Source organism: Lichenostomus cassidix, chromosome 7 (genome assembly GCF_008360975.1).
Source record: "Lichenostomus cassidix isolate B80296 chromosome 7, HeHo_3.0, whole genome shotgun sequence".
NCBI classification, from domain to species: domain Eukaryota; kingdom Metazoa; phylum Chordata; class Aves; order Passeriformes; family Meliphagidae; genus Lichenostomus; species Lichenostomus cassidix.
In genome coordinates this window covers 32,513,019-32,537,939 of record NC_139488.1, presented here as the reverse complement: position 1 = coordinate 32,537,939, position 24,921 = coordinate 32,513,019, and the positions used below count along the sequence as shown (strand labels likewise).

The window sequence follows — 24,921 nt, the reverse complement described above, 5'->3', positions numbered from 1 at the left end:
TAATGGAACAGAATTTTATGTTTTTTTCCATTTAATTGATGATGGGCTGAGTTTTTATTAATATTTCTGGGCTCCAGTGTAAGATGCTGAAAAAGCTAATATGAGATCATTGTATCTGGTTAATGTGTGTGCTTTGCAAAATTGATAAGCCCTGTCAAGACATAAATTATTTAAAATTTGATAAATGTGTGGAAATCACTGAATTTTCAAACAGATAAAGCAGAGTTATTTCTCTTCCCCGCCACACACCCCCTTCAAAGTGGGGCTTTTGTGCAGCCACTCGATGGTGCCACATTATCTCACAGCCTGTGAGGCTCCACAATCAGCACAGGGGACCCAGAGAGGTGTCCTGTGCTGCTGCAGAGAGTGAGGAGATAACTGGAATCCTCCCCCAGGATGAGTTTTTCCCTGGTGGAACTGGGGGCTAGAGGAGTGGTGGTACCACCTCCTCTCCAGCAGTGGGATAAAAAGCTCCCAGTGAGCAGCAGAATGGTGCTTCAGAGCTGTTTATTCCAACAGACCAATTCATTTCAGTTAATTGCTGAGAGTTTTTAAATGATTCCTGGCAGGGGTGAAGCTAAAGGAATGATTGCTGGTGATTGATGAATAACCTGGATAAAATTCCCAAAGCACCAGAACTATTAACTCTTGCATGGAGACACCTGCTTTTATTTAGTGCCTTGTCCACAGAGAAAGGCATGGGAGTGAGCTCCAAAAGAACCCAAATTTGGGCAAATAGAGAAAATAGAGCATTTACTGATACCAGTGTCTCATCAGTGTAAGCTCATTTCTCAAAAATAGCTGACAGGGAATGTTATTTAACCCTGTGCTGTTCTCCATGGTCAGGATCATGCATGGAAGGGAGAGATTTTGAAGTGTAATAAAAATTTTTTAGAGGAGGGCACAGGAAGAACCAAGGGTTTGAAGTTTAAAACTCCATAAATATAAACCACACCACACTGATTTGAGCTGTTCTCGCGGTTTACACAGCAAAAGAAAACAGCAAGACATGCTGTGGATGGGACCAAGATTGTGTTTCTTACTGGAAAATATCTACAGGCTAATGGAAATTTTAGGGTAACTGGGTGCCATTTTACAGCCTCTGTAATAGGGGAAAAGATTAGATGATTTCTGTCTGGAAATTGATGGTTTGGAGGGAATGGGAAAACACCAGTGCAGCGGAGGAGAACTCCAGCAATAGCCATCTATTTAAATGGCTATACTAACTTCCCTAAGCTGGTATTTTTCAAATACCCTACCAGCAATATTTTTCACTATAGAGATGCATTATAGTGAAATGGAAAGATGCTGAGGAAGTAGTTTTTTCCAGCATGTGCTGCATTCTTTTAATACAGATTTTTTTATTGCCCGGAAATTGCTAACCAATGTGAATAAACAGCTGAACAATGCCATCAGCCCTTCCTCACTAACAGCAAAATGCAGCAAGCAAGGGAAGGGCCTTGGGAAAACCAAGTGTTGGAGTTGGGTTCTCTTATATTGCAGAAAGCTTCATTCAAAACAGGAAAAAAATCTGCATACCACAAACGTTTTACATTAAAAAAGGACAAATATTATTCACATTTCTGAACAATGCCCCCTCGTTCCTGCTGCTGCAGTGGGCACTGAGCAGAACCAGGCAGTTCTTTGTTAAACACCTTTTTACTGAATATTTGCAAAACACAACCAATTTAGCACTCCGAGCCCCAAGGTCCCTTCCCCACAGCCCTCAGAGCTGATAGCTCTGTCAGCTCCTGAATCTCAGCTCTGTAATAGGATCAGTGAAACAAGACAGCACTAGGATGGAGCAGAGTCAAGAATTAAGGCTCTGCAAGACTGGAGAATCCTACAGCCTGAAAAACACTTTAAAAAAGAGGTGGAAAAAATACTCAATTGAAGTGTAAGGTACAGCTTTCTGCAGTGCCTAGGGATTGCTGTCTGGGCCTTAAACAGGAGTATTACATCCTTATAATTCAACTTATCAATGATTTCACATTCCCATGTTTTGAAAGCTGTTTTGTTGCCACATGAAATAGCCCAGGTCACCATAGCTTCAGGGGTGTATTTCATTGTCCCATGAGTAAACCCCATTTGGTGTAACACATACATAAATAAAAGCAGCAGTAGTCTAGCAAGGTGCAACTCTGCAATTTCACCATCATGGTCTTGAAATGCTTGTGCCCTGATAGGTTATTGATGTGGCAAACCCACCTGGCTTTAGCAGGTGTTAATGTTTCCCACCCTTCAGCCATCCCCAACCTTATACCCACATATTTCTTCTTTTTCTATCAGAGCCTTCAGCAAAGCACCTCTGGGAAAGCAGTGCTCTGCCATCTCATCTGGTGTGAGAGCCCCCAGAAGAGAAATACACTGAGCACAGGACTCTGTATGCTCTGGATCTGCTCGTAAAAGGCAAAGGGAGAAAAGCCAAAGAGCCATTGCAGGGATTTCAACAGACATTGCAGAAGATGAGCAGCCCACAGGACAGCTGAGGGTGTTCCTGTGCCCTTGCCAGAGGACAGTCAGAGCTGGGTGCAGACACCAGCAAAGCCAGAATCTCCTGCGAACTAAATAGCTTCCTTCCTATATATTTTACCTTAAAATATATAGACTTTTCCCTATGACTCAGTTTTCCCTATGACTCAGTTACTCAGAGCAATACCAGCTGTAGGTGCCCATGGTTTGAGTGGGCATCAGCATTTGAAATAGCACACCATTTAGCCATGCAAACACAGAGCAAAGTTTCTGGTATTTTAGCACTGCCAGGCCCCTGAGCCCAGCTGTAATCTAGAAATGCAGCAGAAAAGCCTCTTTTTTGTACCTCTCAAAGCCTCAGGTCAGATTTGGGATGGGTGAATGTGTGCAGCACTTCTTGCTTCATGTCAGCAGAGTCACTTCTCAGCAGCAGGGGAGTGATTTCCCTGGCAGTGGGGATGGCCAGGGCTCTCAGCATCACACAGCTGATCCTGGGCTGCTGACAGGCTTCAGAGTGCTGAAGAACCACACATAAACATGACAGAGCTTCACCAGGAGCTTTCCATCACAGCAGAAGTGATGTTTCCCCCAGCATCATTATGACAGAGCTATTTGGGCTGGTACAGATCAGCATTTGTCACTGTATCCATTAGAATCTCCTATTTCCCCAGGTTCATAGCTCAGCCATAAAAAAAATATAAGATAGAGGCAGAAAGTTGACATACAAGGTCTCGGGCTGAGAGTGATCACTGTTGTCTTTTCTTCCCCCGTTTTTAATCTGAAGGAGGAAATAAGGTATTTCTGCAGAGACACCTGGCCACTGCATTTGCACCCAGCCATGGATTTATTTATAGTGAAAATAAGTGATAGGACAAGTGCAATGGCCTTAAGCTGAAGGAGGGCAGGTTTAGATTAGTTATTAGGAAGAAATTCTTTACTGTGAGGGCAGTGAGGCACTGGAACAGGTTCCTGGAAGTGTTCAGGTCCAGGTTGGAAGGTGTCCCTGCCCATGGCAAGGGGTTTGGAACTGGATGATCTTAAAGATCCCTTGCAACCTAAACCATTCTGTGATTTTATGATGTAGCAATAGTGACCTTTCAACATTCAAGCCGTGAATGTTGCTGCTGTTCCACATTTCATCTTAATTCCTGCATTAGGGGTGATCAGAAGGATGTGTGGTAGTGGGTTGGGGCTCTGGTTTGGAGCTTGTTGCAGCAGAACAGCCACTAGTGAAGATTAAGGGCCTTGGAGCTTCTAATCTTTCCCAGGTAATGAAAAATAGTATTTTATAGAAATAACAGCTGGATATTGTAAAAATGGAACACCATGAGGAACCAGAAGCATAGGAGACCCTTTGGGATCAGGAGCAGAGGGAAAGCAAGCCCAGCACTGCAGTTTCCCTCATGAGACAGGAAGCACAAAATCCCACTCCACGCATTCCGCATCTGCACTCTGTGTTTTGGCTGCTTTAGGCAAACTTCCATCCCATAATCTTGCTGCTGGAGAGTGAAAACCCCATCCCTGAGTTATGGGATCCACCACCTAGATCCTGGCACTGTCAGACTGGTGATGAAGCAAGAGCAGCATTTTGCCAGGAGGAAGGGCCAGCAGCAGTTTGCCACTGGGGACATGGGCAGGACAGCAGTGTCCTTTCTCTGCATTTTAAGCATCTCTTTGTTCTGTTCACACATTTGGTAGGAATAGTTGCAGCTGAAAGGGTTTTTCTTTTGTACATTAGGATGATGGTGTGAGGCAGTCCTGAACAGAGCAAACCCTGAAAACACATTCTCCAAAGCTTCTACTCAAACTTTAAAGGACCTAAAAAGTCAGATGATCATTTCTAGCCTTGTGAAACACAGATCTTGCTTCTGACCTCTGGATCATACACTTGGGTTCTGCATTTCCAACAGAACTTCTCTGCCAGAGTGAACAGGAAGAACACACACGGGAAATAGGTGTCTGCACTGAGTTGGGAATTTTACTGAGCTCTGTGTGTTTGACTCTGAAATCTGAAGGCCTTTCTATCACTACCAGAAGGAGGTTTTGCATTCTGATTGCAGCCTCAGCTTGGCCTTGCCTGGATTTTAAAACTGAGCTGTGCTGCGTGGCTGGGAGTGCTCAGCACTTCTGGAAAGTTGGGCCTTGCTAAGCACAGGCAGCTTAGCAGCGAAACCAGCATACCAAAAACAGGGCCATGCTCATGGTGTCAAACTAAGGGCACAAATGGGCAGACTAAGTTTGGATCAAATGGGAAAAGCAACACCAGAAAAGATGAATGTAAAATAAATGGTTTAGGACACAGTTACACTAACAGAATGGGATTATAAGCCTAAAGCAGCTGGAGGGTTAAGTGGGGAGAAAAAGAAAGGGGTTGGAAAATTGTGCTGTTCTATTTCACTCCATCTTTTAGCAGAGGGGCCACTTTGCTCTTCAGGATTTCTACTTTGCTCAGTCATGTTTTCATCTAACAAATCTGAGAGCATGGGGAATCTACCTGCTCTTGCACATCACAGCCATCAGCCTGTTCAGAAGTTTATCCATTTACCCCCGTGGATGGCTCCTATGGAGATTTTCACTTCTTCCAATAAGCTATTTTGAGTAAAATCCTCGAGCTTTCATAGGGCAGTAGAAATTACTCGTTACAGCGGTCCAGGTGACTGATTCAGTTCCAACTGGTATAAAACTAAATACTAATGACTCCTTTTGTGTCTTGGCCGTTTTATTTCATCCCTTCACACAGCTCTCCCTCTCTGTTTTGGAGCAGGTGTTCTGTGATGCCAGCAGGGTCGTGCAGGCTGCAGATGTGCTGGACTGGGAAGACAAGGATGCTGCAGAGACACTGGTTGACAACGTGGTCCATTCCAGGATCATCAACCCCTTACGCCTCTTTGTTAAACCTTCTCCAGTGCTGAAACACGGCCAGGTGTCCTACTCAGACAGCATAGAAAACTTTTGGGATTGGTTGTCCAACATCACGGAGGTTCAGGAATCTCTGGCACGAACTAAGCGCAGACCTATCGTAAAAACTGGGAAATTCAAGAAAATGTTTGGATGGGGCGACTTCCACTCCAACATCAAAACTGTAAAGCTGAACCTCCTGATCACGGGGAAAATCGTCGATCACGGCAACGGGACCTTCAGCGTTTATTTCCGACATAACTCCACGGGTCTGGGGAACGTTTCTGTCAGCCTGGTGCCACCTTCCAAAGTGGTGGAGTTCGAACCATCGCCGCAGTCCACGCTGGAGACCAAGGAGTCCAAGTCCTTCAACTGCCGCATCGAGTACGAGAAAACAGACCGCGCTAAAAAAACTGCCTTGTGCAACTTTGACCCTTCCAAGATCTGCTACCAAGAGCAGACCCAAAGCCATGTGTCCTGGTTGTGTTCCAAACCCTTCAAAGTCATCTGCATTTACATCGCTTTCTACAGCGTAGATTACAAACTGGTGCAGAAGGTCTGTCCTGACTACAACTACCACAGCGAGACACCCTACCTGTCCTCTGGCTGATCGAGCATTCCCATTAACCTTTTGGAGGAGAATATGTTTTCCTATCAGGTTAAAAAGTCTCTAAAAACTGTAGCTGTGTTCGTGCTGTATGGTAACTAATCCAACTGTTTATGTAACAATTGTTTTCATTTTTTGACAGTTGCATTTTAGCTCTCTCGTCATTCGCAAGGGAACTGCCAGGCAGGCACGTGACAAAATCAAACAAAATTATGTCTGTATTTGAACATTGATCTTGAAAATCACTTTTTTAAACGACTCTGTGGCAGAGAGGTTGTCTGTTACTTGAATTGGACAGCACTTAGCAGATCCTGTTTCTCATTGGGAACTTTAGGTGACAATAGGAAGATCAAATGATGAGGCAACCTCAAAGTTGGTCATATTCAAACTCCAAATAAACAGCTCTCCCACTGATTTCATAAAGAATGTGACACAGAGGGCTTAAGTAGTCGAGTCCAAATACTAAGAGGAAGTGCTAATTGTGTGGGGAAAAAAAGGAAAGAAAACTGCATTTTTATAAGTTGTAGTAGCTGTAGGTGTTCATTGAAGTGAAGAGTGAGTAGTTCTTCCTTCAGACTTCCTACCCATGGATATGCAATGATGTAATTAGACCTTGATGAGCTTTAGTTCATTAGACCACACAGGTGTGCACGTGGTGTACATCCCTTCCTCCTGTGCTCACCACTGGGTTTTATTCTTCTGTCACATTCACACACACCCCCCAGTATTAGTTTTACAGCAATAGACAATATATAAATACCTTGGAAAAAGATAATCTCTGTTTAAGTCAAGCTGGTCTACTGGAAGGTGTCCCTGCCTATGGCAGGGGGATTGGAATTGGATGATCTCTAAGATCCCTTCCAACCCAAACCAGTCTGTGATTCTGTGAAGTCTGAACTGCAAGGGGATCTGGCTTCCAGGCAAAATAAGCAATTATTTTGCTATCTAGCCCCTGAGCATTCAAGTGCAGCAAGGAAAACACATCACAGCATGAGGATGATACCTGAACAACAAGCAGCTTTCTCCTTCTTGGCACCACTTGTTCCCTTAGCACTGCGCTGCACACCTTAAGTCAAAGCACCAGCCATGACAAAGACAGAGAACAACAAAAATCTATGCACTTTCACCTCATAAAGCAGGTTTGAAACTGTTAATAAAAATACTCAGCCAGGCTTTCCCCTAGTGCAGAACCAGCTCCCTCCACTGCAGCCACAGCAAGGGGGAATTCAGCTGTGGTTGTGCTTCCCCAGCTGTTGTCCCACCTCAGCACGAGTGCTTGGCTCTGGCCATGCAGCTTCCAGCATCACCCCCTGTGCTTTCTCTGGGTATTGATCTCCTGCTGTTGCCAATTTGCTCTCCTGGTCCTTCATGACAGTTGGCTGTCACAGGTCCTGGGGAAGGAGCTGGCTGAGGAAGCACTTTTTATCGCCTCCAATCAGAGTTGCATGCAAGGTTCAAGAAGTTACACACAGCTTAAATAAAGCACCATTAAAGTGCTCTGGTGATGTGCACACAGACAAGTGACTATGGCAGCTCGGAAGGACTCACTTGTGAGATTAATTCTGATTTCCTTGGCAAGGACTCACACAAAAAAATTACTCTGTTAAAAATATACAAGTAACTGGGTGATTTGTTTTTCTCTTTAGGTGACAAATTTAAATGTGTGGTTTAGTTTGATCAATAATCTAAATGTTTTCCTTCATCTTATTTCATACAGTCTCTCCTGGTCTCTAATGATGTTTTTTAGTTTGCCTATTCCTGTCAATTCCTACAAGTTGGTCTACTTTGTATTCTGTATAGCGTGTCCTTGCTCCAGCTGTACATGAGCTTGGATTTATTGCTACGAGTTCAGTGGTTGGTGCTTTTGTAACTTAGCTGTAAGCCATGATTTTATTGCCATGTATTTTTACTCAGCACTGTAGGCAATTAAAAGAAAACCCTACATGCTATTTATTGTAGAGTATGTGGAAACCATGTATGTATATACACTTAAATATGTGTACATATACAGAACATATGTGTACATGTATTTGTATGTAAATAAAGAGAGTTTATTAAATCTGGCCCTTGCTTGTGGCCTATTTGATTTTTGTTGCATATATGAAGACACAAAGTCAAACTAAGGCTCAGCAACATGTCACTGAACATCTTTGCTTAGCTGGAATTTGTTTTTCTAAGAGATATATTTAAATATGTGCTACAGTGAACTGTGTACAAGCCTAGGCAGAGTAGGTTCAGCAGCATTCCACTGTTTGAGAAATGAAGCACTCGTTTTGATGCAATCATTAACTGTTCAATAATTGCAAAAGGTGCATTAAAAGAGAAGGGGTCAGTTTAAATTGGACAATTGGACCATGCTGGGAGAGAGGGCATCTCGCTGCTGATTCTGCCCTTGCTCAGCTCCTCAGCAAAAGAGGAGCTTGGATTCTCCTCCCAGGCTGAGCTTTCCTGGCCTCAGGAAGACAAACCATGGGAGAAACTTACCCCACTCTCCTCCCATCCAGCCCTGGCACAAGGAGGCAGCCTGGCAGCTGGAGCAGGAGGAGAGGGAGGGAGCTGTGACACCAAACTCCATCACACCCAAGAAGGCTCCACCACACTTCTTCCAACCACCATACTTTATTAATCACCTTAAAAGCAGGTGGTTCTCCTTTTTTTTTCTTTTTCAGCTCAATTTTGAAAATATCGCAGCAAAAAAAAAAAAAAAAAGCACATGTATTCTTACTGCAGTCAAAATCCGATTAAGAAGAAATTATTTGCACCCAGCAGGGTAAAGCAAAATACAAGGCAATGACAGACTTGATTAGGTCAAATGCCACACTGCCCATGTAAACAGAACTAAATGTGATTTCACTTCACACAGAACAGGCTGTATTTTTAAAAACATGTTCCTGTGTAACAGGTGACTATTTCAGACAAGTTTCAAATTGTTACTATGATGGCTCTCATTCAAAGGGTTTTAATACAAAAACTTGGAGAATTAATTATAATTTTTAAAAAGTTTCTCAAGCGGGCAGTGATGACTTATGACTGCAGCAACTTAATCTAGAAGTTTTTAATATACAGCCTTTATTTAATCCCAGTCTCAACAGGACAGTTTTGCACACATTTATATCAATGCACATGTCATAGAATCACAGAATATCCTGAGGTGGAAGAGCCCAGAGGGATCATCCAGTCCAACTCCTGGCCCTGCTCAGGACACCCCAAGAATCACACATGTGCCCAAAGCACTTCCTGAGCTCTAGAAGGTTTGGGGCTGTGACCACTTCCCTGGGAAGTTCCTAGTAAATATATAAACCTCTTGCTAAATACAATTCCTGTTGTTCTCCCCATCCAATGGATATACATTAAAAAAATCCAATAAAAATCTCATTCATGACACATAAAGCATCAGCTTTTTCTTTAGCCAGCACTCTGCAGAGCTGCAGGAACTGTGCACATCCATGTTTTTTAATCATTTCAACTGCAAGGCAGAGAACAGCAGATAGCTGAGCATTGTGTGCCATGAGCTTTTCTTTTTAGGGTGAATTTACCAAATAGTGGCAAAGGAGTAAACCCCTGAATGATCCTGATGCAACTGGAAAAACTCTCCCAGCAACTAAGCAAGGGTGTTCCATGCAGATCAGCATCCTGTGCTGCTTTTCTTTTTAAATTGTAATTCAAGGACATTAGAATTTGCTATTTGTTTTATGCTCTGTTGACCAGCATAATCTGGATCATGTTTTATTTATAGTATAATAATGATTCGTCATTAGCACTGTCTCTATTCAAATTTGCACAGCCAAAAAGACAATAACAAGCTGCACTACACTAAGTAGCTCAATGAAACACACATCAATCAAGCAGATTTTTAGCTGTAGGGTGTCTAGATTGAAAAACCAGACTTTGCCATTCCCATCTCTCCCTCATCAGCACCTCTTGCATGCATCCATCAGGAGCAGCATCCTTCTTTGTTTTAGAACTAACAAATAAAGTGGGCTTACAGAAGAGGACTTGAAATATTAAACATCCCCACTTTGTGTCCAACCACACCTCCCGTGGGGGGTTGTTGAGCTTGGGGTTGCAAAACCTGTTCAGATCTGCAGCCAGGAGTGATGAGAACTGAACAGAGTCTGCTGGGCTTAGCTGAGGCTGCTGCCACCACCATGACACAGCTCTCCAGCCCCAGATCAATTTTGAAAACATCACGGCAAAAAAAAGCCATGGCTGAGGCTCATCCAGCCCCAGATACCTGGGGGCTGTCAGTCAGAAGCAAGTCCAGAGCTCTTGGTACTCTCAAGCAAGAGCCCCAGCCATCTAGACTGAATTTTGAAAAGAAAAAAAAAAAAAAAAATCACAAAAAAAATGCTTTTTCTAAAGATGTCATTCAGTCTTCAGCTCAGCACAAATCCAGCACCAGCTGCAGCCCAATTAAAAAGCAATCACAGTCACGGGAAAACAGTTTAGTCAGAGAAGAAAAAAATCCTACCTGCATAAACAGCGGTGGGACTCTAGAATAGACTGCAAAAGAAATATCAGCACCTTCCTATTCAACAGTAATGGAACAGCCAACCAGGTCAAACAGAGTCACTTGCACTGCTCTCTGCTTTTGTCCTCAAGTCAGAGCAGAGGAAAAAAATTCCACTGCTTCAAGGACTTTTTAATATATTTTCTTCAGTTTATGGAAAATGCACACTGAGATAGCTCAGCTGGTCAGAGCATGGTGCTGATAAAACCAAGGTTGTGGTTCAACCCCTGCAGGGGCCTTTCCCTCAGGAGATGGACTCCATGATCCTTCTGGGTCCCTTCCAGCTCAGGACATTCTGTGATTCTGTGATTTCCCCCCCAGACAAGAGAAGCTGAGGGTTCAGAGGTGACGAGCATTCCTCTGTCAAGTCAAAACTAACCACCTTTCCCAGGTCCCAGGAAAGGAGGGATGTGGGAAGTGCAGAGCTGGCACAGGGGGAGACCATGGTCACTTTTGGCTTGTCAGCAGGCCAGACTGGGAGTTCCATCCAGGGCTGAGCCTCTGGAGCAGGGCAGGGACACCACAGGACACAGCCTGATGGCAGCAGTGGAGCACAGCCACGATGTAGAGCCATTGTGCCACAGCTGCCCCTGGAACACCTCAACACCCCCCTGCTCTCCCCTCATGTTCACCATCCTTGGAAAACAAGGCAGCTTTATTCCAGCCTGATCCCAGACCAGCTCCTCACCTTCAGTCCTCATCCTGCTCATCTGCCCTTGGCAGCCCTGCATTCCAACCCCCTTGGATGCAAATCCCATTTCCTTGTCCTCTTGCCTCCTTCCCAGACAGTGTGTGGCTCTTTCATCATTACACAGCCAATTAAGCCTTGGCTACCTTATCTTAGCAGCTCCAAATAAGCTGGTGATCTTCCTGAAAGGTGATACTTTATAATTGGTTCCAAATTGCCAGGAAAGAGAATAGTGAAATATGAGACTTGGAGGTTATTTGAATTAGCCCTGAAGTTAAAAAATGGTCAAAAAAAACCAAAAAACCAAAAAAAAACCCCCACCTTAAGTTATCAAGGTGTTTGCTTTGAACTTCTAGTCAGGAAATTTCCCAGGAAATAAGACTTGGCAGGTTTTGTGCTAGAGATCCTGCTGGGAGCAACCATGGCAGGGGTGGAATGAGAGGATTTTGAAGGTCCCTCCCAACCCAAACCATTCTGTGATCAAAATGAACAGCCATGAGAGAAACATCCCAATGATGAGGTTTTAAATTGTTGCACAGCAATTACACCCCCTCTACCCACATTGATGAATGCAACTCACCCCAGGCTGTTCTAGAGAATGACAAAGGTATCTCTTTAAAAAATCAGTTCAGGTTTTCAAAGCACATCAAGCTCATTTAACTTGGACATGAGAACAGGAGAATTGCTCTGAGAGGAGCTGTCAGTCTATTCCAAGCCAGCAGCACTTCTTAAAACAAGAGGTGGTGGAAGAGTGTGTCTGAAGCAGGTGATGCTCACCACTGCTAACCTGGGAGCACAGGATATTTAACACAGACTTCTGAGCAGGTGAACTAAAGGATTAAAAACTATTTCAAGTTGCCACATTGAAGATGATAAGCAAGCCTATTTATTATATAGTACTTAGAGCTACTTAATTCCAATCCACTTCTCATGTCAGATATATTTAACTGAGGCGTTTCTGACTTCAATCATGGCAGATTTGGATTAGCCAAAGCACCCGGGGAAAACAAGATGCCTGCTCACCCCAGCTTCTTGAAGGCAATGCCACACAGAGACATTGATCTGCCCCAAGGGAATAACCTCTCTCTTCCACTTCCATCACTTGGTTTTAAAGTAAAAATATTGCACATGCCAGGCCTACATACAGTCTTTTGTCACAGCTAAACACAACCTGACTGCTCCAAGCAAAAACAGCACCACAGAGGAATAGTGTGCAAGGCTGCCCAGATCCTCGAGGTCAGCCAGGCTCCTCAGTGTGCCCAGACTTTAAGGGATATTTATATTTGGCAAAAAGAGGGGAGAGAGAAATCTGTTTTGATTCACCACCCCAGTTATCTTTAAAACAAGCACAGCCCCTTATTTAAAATATGAGTATTGAATTGTGGTGCCAGAAGCAGATTAATTGCAGCTTCCAGGAAAAAACTCTGAGCTTATTTCACACTGACTTTATTCCCACTTGAATTAAGTTCCTTATGCTACACCAACTCATTTGAATTTTTTGAATTGGTTTTGCATAGTATCATTTACTGATGTACTATCTTTAATTACATAACACACATACACTCTCCAACTGCATTATTAATGAAAGTGTTTTTAATTAAATGGCTCTCAGCATAATATTCAGTCATTAATTTCACATGCTCAGGAGGTGGAGAGATTCTATTCTGATGGTCTGGGGAAGCTCTGTACTTTAGATGAGGGATACTTGCAAAGTGATAGTTTTTGAGAGAATTTGGGATCATTATGAGTACAGAATTACCTTCTCAGCAGCTGCTGCTGCAGTTCTGCTCTGCTGGGCATTAGCTGCTCTTCAGCTCAAGTGCTCCTTTTGCTCTGCCACACTCCACCACTGGTAATTTGAAAATGCCTCTCCCTGGATTCACGTGGATTCCAGGGTGAATAATTCTCAGAGTTCTCTTTCAGGAACAATTTACACTTGGACAATGGCAGTCAGGCTGCACCCACTGCAATAAAAGGCTTTGCATCCTCCTCCCTAATTATGGTCACCCACCTGCCTCAACTCTCATCCTTCCAGTGCTCTCAGAAGTGACAAAAAAGATTCACACTCCTGGGATTGGGATTTCTTGCCAGTGACACACACTGGCACATCATGCAGCCATTGCTGTGAGCATCCTTCATGCTCACCTGCTGCAAAGGTTGCCAATTATGGCTAAGAGGTACGAGAACAGCATTATTTTTAATATTTTTTTCTGCAAACTAGCACAAATTTACCATTGCTTCATGCAGAGGTAGCAGGAAGACCTCTTTTCCAGTCCAGCTTGGAAAAGAAGGCCCACCAAGGCAGTCCTGGATGAGATTTCCTTTCCTCAAAGTCTGCAGAAAGGACAAACGGAGGTGAAAAAATTAATCCTTTCTATTTATTGATGAAAAAGAAATTCCATTCAAAATCATTTCTAGGACAGCATTTTCTTGGAAAACTTTGGAGGTCTTGGAATTAATGTTTTTCTTTTTCTAGAAGAGCTCAAAGGGACTTGAGAGGAACAAGTCTGCACACTACAGTGCCTGTTTGGTCTGTGAATTATGCAGCAAGATTGTCCATTTTGCCCAAAGACAACTGCATATAAAACTGGTTTGGGGCAGGATTCTTCCTGGGATTCACCATCTAATTAGTCTCTAGTCTAGATACTCCTGGACTTTTGAGTAACAAAGCCTTCTCTTATTAAAAATCCTCTCATTTCTTAGGCTCAAAGGCCTTTCCCTCAGTGCTAAAGCACATGAGGAGGGGAGTGGCTCTTGCCCATCCCATTCTCCCAAAAGCAGAATATCCTGGATCACTTCTCACCCTCCAGTCCTCTCTGCTTCAGCTCCATCTCCTCCTGCTCTGGACTCCTCTCTTGTGCTGCCCTACAGCTCTGTCCTCCCTGAGCTCCAGCCTGGCCCTTCCAGCTCTGCTCCTTCAAAAGAAAATGGGGTGAACACAAAAAACTTTATTAAAAGACCTACTGTGTCAAAAAGATGCTAAGCATGGACCTCCAGTGCATTTACAGTGGATTTTTGAGAGATGACTAATATTTTTATATGACAAGATTAATGATAATATATGCCCACATTCCCAGCACTTCATGTCTACATAGAACATTGTGCCATAATGAAGATAATTGAAAGTATGACTTCCATCAATATTTAATTAGCATTTGGTGCTAACTCATTATTTCGGTGCAATTAATTTGACATCTTGCTGTATGGCCTGCACAGATTTCCTCCTAGAGGGTTGTTTTATTGGTGGGACATAAGTAACATGAGACATGTGCACCTTCCCCAGGGATTCCAGGGGACTGTGAAATATGGAGAGTATGACTGACATTTTAATCTACTGCAGGATACAAAAGCACATTAAAGCTCAAAATATGCACGTGAATTTGGCTAATGCATTTCTGCATTAGGGAAGTGATAATAAGGGAAATACTCTGCTAAAGCAACCTTTTCAGAAAACAAACTGTACCATCATCACACCAGGCTCTTCCCTGTGGCTTGGTTCAAATCCCTTTTCCAGGCTGCAGGACACACAATGCCAGCACACAGCTCTGGGCAAGGACCAAAGGGAGATCCTGTTCCCTTCCAAATGATTTCTGCAGGTGTCCCAGGAGCAGGGAGAGCAGCTCTGCCCCTCAAACAGCCTACTGAGCCCAGCACTCACAGCAGAGCCACAATCTCTGCCTTACTGTCATTTCCCTTCACCTACTCCCTGGTGATAGGCAGGAAAGGGAGACAAAATAAATTCTGCACAGTGCAGATGGGAATGGAGATTTGGCCTACCATGGGAAAGGCACCAAGTCCTTCCCAGCCCAATTCACTGGAAAAAGAGCACTCATCACCCTCTGCTTATTGATCATTTGATGAACCTTCTGTTCCAAATATTTGACAAAGATACAAAAGAAAAGAAACCCCAACATAAGCAAACTGCAATTGCCCCATTGTTCATTCCTCCTGCCCTGCTGGAGGGTTCTGCTGTGAATCCTTCACTTCACCCCCAACTGCACTATTTATGCCAAACCTGCTGAATAAAGAGCATTTGACAACCACAAACACCAATACCAGCTGTGGGCAGGTGAGCAGTGGTGCCTCAGTCAGCCATACCCTCCCAGACAGCTCCTCTGGCATTTCCCTCCCAGCTGTCCGAACCCTCTGTGCCTGCAGGAATAGAAGCCAATTCTCACAAAGTTTAGCCCTACAAGAAACAAGTAAAGATGACAAAACTACGACAGCACTATTGATGGTTCTGTGATAAGAATCTCCACATAGAGCTAAGTAAGTTTATTTTTATTACTGATGCTGTCCCAGCAGCACTGAACATTGCTGAGGCAGCCCTGGGTTTCAGTCTCACTTCTAAAAAATGAAGAAAAATATTCATGCCAGGAAAAACTTCTTTCCATCTTTGTAATTCATGCAAGAACACAAACCAGGTTTGTTGTTAAAGACAATCTCAGTGCAATGGCACCTTCCCCTAAGTACTTTTATCCAGAGGAATCAGGAACAAATGTTTCATTTGCTCTCTGCAAACAAGCAACAAGATTATGGATTCTTTTGACAACACTGACAGAGTAAACACAACTGTTCATAGTGTGACTATGACCAAGTGTGTAGATGTATTTATTACACAAAATTTATTACAGCAAGATGCTCTTAGTTTTATACCACGTGCAGCACCCTCAACAGCTGATTATTAAAAAAACCCTGGTCCTTTAAACCTTTCTCCTTCTAAGATAAAGTGCATTTTTTACCTCTGCTTCTTTCTCTAACTGCCCAGAATATTCCAATAATTTATTGGAAAACTGCAGCTTCTTGCTAAGGTGTACCTTGGTTACCAAATCAACACATTCTGAACACTCATCCTATTTTTTTTCAGGGTAATTCTTCCATAAAGCCAGTTTTTCTATTCTGCTCAAGTACTTCAATTACCATTTGAACAGAATATTCAAAGGTGAATCTAACTGGGGCACACTGCCCCAGCACACCCCTCATATTTAACTGAGTGGCAAAACAACTAGAATGAAGTATTTATTGATTTAAAAAGTAGTTGAAACTGTAAACACTTCATTTCTTTGATAAAGCAGATCTAAAGAAGGATTTCTAGAGCTACACAAAGAGATGCTAATTTCAGACACACAGTCTGCCACTCCTGCAGGCTCCAGAGCTGGGTAGGTTTTGGGTTTTTTTTAATAAGTCAAATGCTGAATAGCTGCAGAGCAGCATGGAAAGCTTGAGCTCCTATGCAGACAAAAAAAGGTGACTTTCAAAATCTCACACTACTGATTTTAAACACAAAATTCATATGATGATATATTTGGATAAATCCCTCCATGTTTGCATGTCAGGGATAGAACAAAACTTAATGAAAACATAAAGGAGGCATATAAAGACTCTAAAAATAAAATAAACTAAACAAACCCAAACCAACCTCTGCAGAGCAGATGCCCTCCAGGATTTACCCAGTTTTGCCAAATTGCAGATGTAAATGTTTTCCAAAGCTGATGCAGACTTAAGGATGAGTTGAGCTTCTGACAAAAACTTTGTATCCCTACATTCCCTACCTATCCACTGAAAACATTTTTACAGGAAAGATTGAAGACTTGGGTTGTGCCCAAATTATTTATGTGGAAAGAGCATATTAAACTCCCTAACACATCCATCTTATTCTCCCTATTCAACTGGAAATACAAAACTGAAAATCTGCAAAACCTCAGCACCCCAAAGAAATAACAGACAAATCTGCCTCACCCACATACACAAATCTGTACTTTTTTAGAAACACTGGAGATTGAATATGCAAATTATAAGAATGTATTAATTATCATTAATCATTCCTTCACAAAGACTAGAACTAATTGGAGAAATAATCTGAGAAAATTGAAGTACATGACAGAAAGCATTAAGATTCATTAAATTTCAATTCTCTGGTCTGTCAGCTTGTCAGAAGTAGATGCCTGGCATTCCAGCACTACTGGTAAAATACTGAGTATTTTCCTGATCTAATACACAATTTAACCCCTTTAAGAGTTTGTTCTGAGTTTAACTACATCTGACACCACACATTTTTTGCTAAAAGACACTGCCACAAGGAAATCTGCATCTCCATTTCTTTAAATCAGGAAAACTGAACTTGCTGAAATTTTACTATAAAGCATTTCCATATTTACTAGGCATTTTGTATTTATTTATATTATTTGAGAGGTGCCAGCACACATTCAAAGGATCCATAACAGATAACAGCAAGGCACTTGAAGAAAAAGCTGCATTCAAAAAATACCCACCCTGCTCCATAGCTGTGCTTCAAATTCATCTTGACCAGAAAAGCCAATAAATATGCAAATATTTTATGTTGCTCTATTTGTGGCCCTGGAATAACCCTCCCCATTTGAGTTTGGTACAAACCCTTTTGACCCAGACCAAGACTAAGTCTTTGCTGGCCACAGAAGGTAAACATTTTAGTTGTACACTTCAGTAGCAAGTAGGTGGTTTGTTTTAAGATTTCAAGACTCAATAAACACAGCTGGGTTAGAAAATTGTGTACATAGTGCATAAAATTAATTTCAAAGCTTACGGAAAAGTCACCAACTTAAAAATGGAAAATATAAATAGTTTATGTGGCAATTAAGGTTAAAACAGGTCACCCTGCAGTTGGAGCTTCTATGCCTAAAGATTTCACCCAATTAGAATGTTTTTGCATACGCTTCAAAATTCACCTTTTTTAACTGAAATGGCTCAGTCAGCTGTGCAGGGAGAAACATGGGAAGTCAAAAACTGTAACTGCTTAAAATGCAGCAGCAGTTGCCTCCATCCTGATCAGCAGCACCAAGTCTGACATGGTGTAATTTATTTTCTGCATGACTATCACTGCCAAGGCATGAAACATGCATAAAGTTGGGCAAAGCAGAGATTTCCACTCATTATCCACCCAGCCCTGATTGAAGCACAGCACCTGCACAGAAACATTGTTGTGCTCCACACTGCTAAGAATGCACGACAGAAATGCTGGTGTCAGGTAACATTTCCAAAGCAGCCCAGCCTGCTCCCTGCCTGACAGGATGGTGATCCCCAGGCATTGCTGCAGCTCTGAGGCTCCTTCAGAGCACTTCAACCAGGAGCTCAGAACACTCTTGGTACTTTCTCTGCAAGCCAAGGCCAAGCAAACTCTGCAAAGTTGTTTTTCCCTTCTGAGTCTCCAAATCACAAGCTCAATTCTGTTCTTTGTACTTGACTCATGAGAAGCCCAATTTTACACTTAGAGCACCAACTTCACATATTGTTTAAAATATAACTGACATCCCCTGGAATGCTGTTCCAAAGCACTCAATAATTCTCACAGCTGAGCCTGGGTTGGGTTTTTTCCTCGATGCAGTGCTTGTGATGGAAAAGGAAAGTCCTTTGCATCACACACCTGAAATGCTTCACTCAACTCCTAGTATTTTTTTCCAGCTTTCTCTGAGAGTACAGAGAAGGAATCTTCAAAATTGACAACAAAAAACATGTTCTTCTAGGGGAAAATTGCCAAGAAGTTTGCAGAAAAATAAACTGTTCAAAACAACTCTAATTTAAAGTGGCAATTAATAGCATTTCCTCTGTTACCACACCATCACAATGTTAAGTGCAGTTATTTGTGTGTAATGGAAGCAGTTGGTTTTTTAATCTAATTTGCTTAATAAACATGGCAAGTAAAATTTGTATTGGAATGGGTAATATTCTAACTTGAATAGTAATTGTAACTGAAGTAATCCAAAACATAGAAAACCATTAATACCATGAAGTTTGGAGTAGTGGCACAAAGACTCACTTTAATCAACTTCAATTTCTCACCTGACTGCTCAGGCTGCACTCTGAAATACTTCAACATCAAACCATCCCTTCAGCACGTGGCAGGACAGGCAATTCTGTACAAGAGGAGATGGTTTTTATCCTATCAGTCTCTATTTTTAAAGAAAGAGGACATACACAGGACTGGACTGACACCATAAAATACTTTCAACAATATTCAGCTAAAAAGAGAAAAAGCTTTCTCTATGTGCTTGGTTTCCACACAAAACATAGTTGTTTTTTTTTTTAAATCAATGCTCATTGAATCCATTTTGCTGAATAACAAAGAAAACTTTTGTATGACAACAAGATAAACAACTTGGAAGAAAACCATCCCCAGAAAGGATAAAAATGTATTTCTAAAAAATGAAACAATGAAGTTGAATAATCCTTTTTTTACCTGGAATTTGAAGCTCAGATCAAACATTTGGACTGCATAACTAATTCTGACACCACTCACAGAGGTAACCAGTCCTGCTCACCTCAGAGGTTACTGCACTGCCTGTGAGGGTGTGAATTATTTCACTGTTGATATAAACCCCACAAGGAACTTCAGACTGGATCACTGTGGAGTCAATTAAAGGATGCATGTTTTAAGCTCACCTGGAGAACTTTGCATGTCCCTACACAGACACACACTTTTGATAAGATAACTTACCTTGGCAACATCATTTCCCAGAGTTCAGCATGTCCAAAGTCCCACAGAGAGCAGCCTATCAATAGTCCCACACATTACTGCTGAGTATTTATAACCACAAAACCCCCTGAGCTCCCCATACATTTCACTCTTCCATACCACTTCTCCTGTAACAAATGCCACAGCATTCCTGCTGGGTGTGCTCATTATCAGCCTGAACTCTTTGGCAGGATAAAGGATGACAGTTTTTGACGGTGGGTGGAAGGAGAAAGCAGATCTCAGACGCACCAAACCCACCTTCATCACCACAGCAGCAACTCTTCTTCCCACCAGTCCTGACAGAGTAAAGGGAGACACTTCTTAAGTTAAACTGTTCAGAGCTTTTAAGTGTCAAAGTAGAAAAATAACCATGTTAATGGAGATCAGAGCAAGGCTGCAAGATGATCCTCTCCAAAAGAGGTCCAAAAGAGCTCCAAAAAAAGCACAGCAGCCTATTTTACACGAGACTGACAGTGCTGACTGAAAATACCTTTCTCAAAGCAAAGGTAGCCATTGGGAACAAATACAGACAACAAATAAAGCAGACACATTCTGTATAAGTAACAACTTTATTGTAACTTGCTGTGCTGAAACGCAAAAATATTTTCAGCAACAAGGTACAAAAAGTATTTCACCATTAACATCAGCTGATAAAAAAAGGCTGGATGGTTTGATACAACTGTTTACATATCTGAATTCTCTTTATCATTTCCATCCCAAAACAGGTCCGAGTCATTTCACTGGTTTAACTTCTAAAATAGGACTCATTGATCTTAAGCCTTCAAAAACCAGGTTACAAATACAGTGAAGTTCCTTGCAAAACACTTGAAATAGTGAATTCCCTTTACAAACATAGTCCATTTACTGTAAGCAGAAGCCAAGTTATGAGACTAAGTGTCTTGGCTGGCTAAGGAGCTAAGCTCTGCACTAAATACACTATCAACACCAGACAAAGAGGACAGTAACATTCCATTCGTCAATTACAAAAAAAAAAAAATTTAACCAACTTTAAAATTTAACAAAATTCAACATTTCAGGTAGCAGTACTTCACATCTGCAATTCACTGCCTCCTATGAAACACAGTTTCAAATACTGCACATGGCTTTTATTCTCCCAAGGGAGAGCCTTGCTGTGAGGATTTCAAAGGAACATAATCTCCATGTAGGTCTTCTACTGATCTCCTGTGCAAAGGTGAATTTTATACTAAATACTCAGTGTTAAGAAAAACATCAGAACTAGGGTAACTTTGTGTCCATGATGATCACATTTTGACATACACTTATCTTGTAACAGCAAATATTATCACAATTTCACAAAAATATACCATTACTCAACTTGTATCTGTAATACTTACTCCGCTTGTTTGTGTAGTTTGTACCTCAGTGAAATTGAATTTAGGAAGCAAGAATCAACATGCAACAGAGGTCAAATGCAACTTGTAACTTTCCATCCCAATTGTGTACCGAGGAGCATTCTTCTTCACCTTTAAAAATAGGTTTTACAAAGACCTTGCACCCTGTTAAATCTTCCCTTCATTGCAACAGTTTCCTAAAAAGGCACAATGTGTTCATACTTCTGCATGCAGTAAATGGACTAGGAAATAAGGATTATTTATTGAAGCAACTTCCACCCAAAGCATCTCCTTAGGAGAGGTCTGAATGGAGAAAAAAAAAATATATATATAATACATAACAGCATTTTAACAGCAAATTGAGTCCTTATTTTTAGAAAGTCACCCTTGACAAAAAAACACCACACAGTCACACACACAGTCACACACACACAGGACACATGCAGGGTTCTCCCCAGAAAAGCATGGAAGTGGTGGTTCACATCTATCTGAGAGAGTAGTGTTGGCAAGCCAAAACATGGCACCTTCATACGGCAAATTCCTAACCCGGGGGCAAAACTAGGAAAAAACCCCCAAGATTTCAGCCTGGAAAAACCTGACCATTGATTATGGGATCGTTCTCCATCTGCTGCACTTCCAAGTGAGGCTTTGAAGGGCAAGTTGTTGAGGTGTGGGGAAGGAAACCCAGCTACTGAATCCGAGGGGGAAGGTTGTCATTACCAGCTGTCCTGCTCCAGTGAGAACACTGCATGGAGGTCATTAAAGAGGTGAATAATTAGTGCACTCACTTAAGAATACAGCAACTGCTTTTACCTTTTTCTCAAGATCTGACAGAACTTGAAAACATAAATAAATAAAGTCAAATCTAAACAGATCCATCAGCAGAGGGCTCTTTCCTGTTAGTGTAACATATGGTTCACACTGCCTGCCTTGAGGAGGGGACACTCTATGATGCAGATGATATCACAGCACAGTGTCTGACTTTTTTTGGTACAAAGTGTGCTATTAGCCTTTAAAAAAAAATTCTATAAATCCTTAAGCTTTCCATGTGGTTACTGTATGTTGTTACTTTAGAACAGGCTGACCTGGGCAACCATTACAGCATGAAGTATTCAAGTCACTTTGCACGTGAGAGCTGCGAATTTTACAGTGATGAGGATGAGGAGCTGTAGTCTCAACACATTACACAGTGCAGCAAAAACATCATGAATTTGGAATAAACACCTTCACTTCCTATTGTGGAGAATGCTTTTGAGATCCTATCTTAGATAAAGATTTAAAGATTGATAAATCTCTGTAAATGTATCATTTGATGCCTTGTGTGTAATTAACATTTCTGATTTTACACTCTAGCCATCATAAAGATTTAGTTAGAGGGTAAGAAGAAAATGTATGTTTTAGAGGTTTTGCTCTTCAAAATTAGACTGGGCATTTTTTTCCAATTTACCTTTGTAAGTGGTTTAACTAGATGCCAAAGTATAAAATTATATATTTTTTCCTCTAAAAAATTCACTCAGAGCAAGTCAGATGAATCTCAACAAAATGAGGATAGAAAAACAATTTGAAATTCATCCTCTCTCCTCCCTGCACGACTTTTTTTAATAGGCAAACTCAAACCCTTATGCAAAGAGGTTCATAAATTAGGTGAGATCTCCTCCCATTCCCCACTGCAAAACCCAAGTCTTCCCCAAAAAAAGAAATACAGCATATTATCACTATTACAGTAAACTCAATGCAATAACTCAGGGAACATTTAGAGTGTGCACTACTGCAGACTTTTCCTCCCAATTGTAAACAAAGCTATCAAACACTGAGGATGTTGATATTAAAGCTAAGGTTCATATAATAAAGAACTGGCCCGTGACAAGCAGTTTACAAACGTTTCATCCTTTTCACATTATGCAGAATTTCAATACCATCCACAATGCTAGTACAATAACTGAAATGCAAGACTGAGCAAGTCTCTGCTTGCAAATACCATCTGACATTTCAGGGAAATACTCCTCCATGTGTGCACAGCCTCCCCAGGTGTTTGTGGAAGCTGTGCATGTACGTCAAGATGGGAAAAATCCCCTCAAAGTTTTTACCATTCACATGCCTTTTTCAAATAAGCGAAAATATTCTGTTACTTAAATATGAAAGCTCGCAGTAGCCACCTTCAATTGAGTCTTAAAAAGACATGCCTTTCTTTTCTAACAAAACTAAATCCCATGTGGCTGTGGGCATCTTAAAATGTATCTAAAAAGTTAAGCCACAATTACCTGTACCTCATTAAGTCATCAAAAGCAAAATATATATGTACCACACAACATACAAAAGTTACACATTAAAAGTGCATATTCAGAATCCATTTGGCCCATTTCCTCAATTTACATTTGGTCATTCTATGCATCCTTGACTTTTCTATGCAACCATACACTGGGATGTATTTATTCCATATGCAACACTGTTCCTTTTCACATTGAACTCTTTCACCTCTCGTTCAGTTCTGCATTAAATGTAAACTAGTGATGGACCGTAAAGAAACACAAGCAAGAGGTTTATTCTGTGTTTCCTTTCACCGCTTGGACAGCTTTGACACACACACAATAAGCATTACAAACTGTAATGAAAATACGTTTTTGGGCCAAACCATTGCATATTTGCCCCCACAATGAAAAATAAATTATGTTCAAAGCAGTATATTGCCATAAATAGCCTGTAGGCATTCGCTGAAGGTAAACAGGCTCTCCCTATATTTAGCACTTGCCCAGGGTACATGATGTGCCTCTGGTTCAAGTGCTTTTAATGAGAGGCCAGTCAAAACCTTCCAGTTAGCACAGGACCAAACTATAATCTTTTTTTTTTTTCTTCTGAAAATAATGGAAGATCCCTTTCAAAAATTAATCTTCAGTTATCAACTTTACTGCATTATGGAGCTAGTGCAATCCTGCAGAGCCTAGTCAAAAAGACAAGGCACATTAAAAAATAATAATAAAAAAATCAAGATACATTAGACTATATGGACTAGAGAGTCATTGAAGATAATTTAAGGCCTTTCAGTGAATTAGAGTAATCAGTCTAATTTAAAGCTGAGGATTAAACCATAAATTATCCATCTGAAAAGCAAACAATAGGCTTTTTCAGCTTCTGTTCTGTGGACAAGGATAACAAAAACTCTTGTTATGGTTTGTGAGGACACCTCTGGACAAGGAGGAGTGGAGTCAGTCCAATTTCTCTAGAGTCCATGGAAGATTTCAGGACTGTTTTAGCCGTTTGCGTGGAATGCCAAACTGTGGACACTGTGCAGACGCCAGAGCGCGAAAGGCCTCGGCTACTAAGTGAGGGTGGGAGTGGATCATGGACTTCCAGCCTGCTGTTTCCATTATGTCTGTTGCTTGGCTGAAAACAGAAGCATGAAGAACAGTCACACAATTTTACAAACCAAATGCACAGTGGAGAAGAGCAGGCAAGGCAGGAGTGCTGCAGAAGGGCAGTCAAACAGTGTAGAGCGACAGACTGTGGATGTCAGTGAGGATGCCAACTGAGAGAAGCTGCAGTTTGCAATTTGGGTAGAGAAATATAATCAGCTGTGGGACAAAAGGTACTTGTTCTGCTCTGCTCTGTACCAGCAAGACCTCAGCTAGGGAAATGTGTCAGAATAACCACCCTGAAATTGTTCAGGAAAAACAATAAAACAAAGAGGAAAACTGGAAGAAAATGAGGTCTAGAGCAGAGAGGAAAAGCAAGGGGAGACATGATAATCTCATTACATAAAAGGGCATGCTCAATTTGGGGAGAGGGAAGGATGACAAGATGGATCAGCTGAAAGTGCAGCAGAAACGATGCAGTTCATCTCCTAGAAAGAGCCATGAAGGCAGATTAGCTGGCTGGCTCCAGACTCCTTCACTGGGAGCCTGCACCCTC

General features: G+C 41.7%; 2 protein-coding genes across 4 annotated transcripts in view; one reads left to right on the top strand and one right to left on the bottom strand.

Annotated features, from left to right (window-relative positions):
• NXPH2 (neurexophilin 2) overlaps positions 1–8,040 on the top strand; it is a 34,822-nt gene extending 26,782 nt beyond the window's left edge. The window contains exon 2 of the mRNA XM_085067134.1: positions 5,237–8,040. Within this exon, the coding sequence (XP_084923260.1) occupies positions 5,237–5,980 (744 nt within the window). The 3' untranslated portion in view covers positions 5,981–8,040. The remainder of the gene's footprint in view (positions 1–5,236) is intronic.
• Positions 8,041–21,244: 13,204 nt separating this feature from the next.
• SPOPL (speckle type BTB/POZ protein like) overlaps positions 21,245–24,921 on the bottom strand; it is a 32,030-nt gene continuing 28,353 nt past the window's right edge. For 2 of the 3 annotated variants that reach the window (XM_085067133.1, XM_085067132.1), the window contains one exon: positions 21,245–24,396. In XM_085067133.1, the coding sequence (XP_084923259.1) occupies positions 24,252–24,396 (145 nt within the window). In that variant the 3' untranslated portion in view covers positions 21,245–24,251. The remainder of the gene's footprint in view (positions 24,397–24,921) is intronic. The other variant, XR_014853541.1, reaches the window with a different exon arrangement.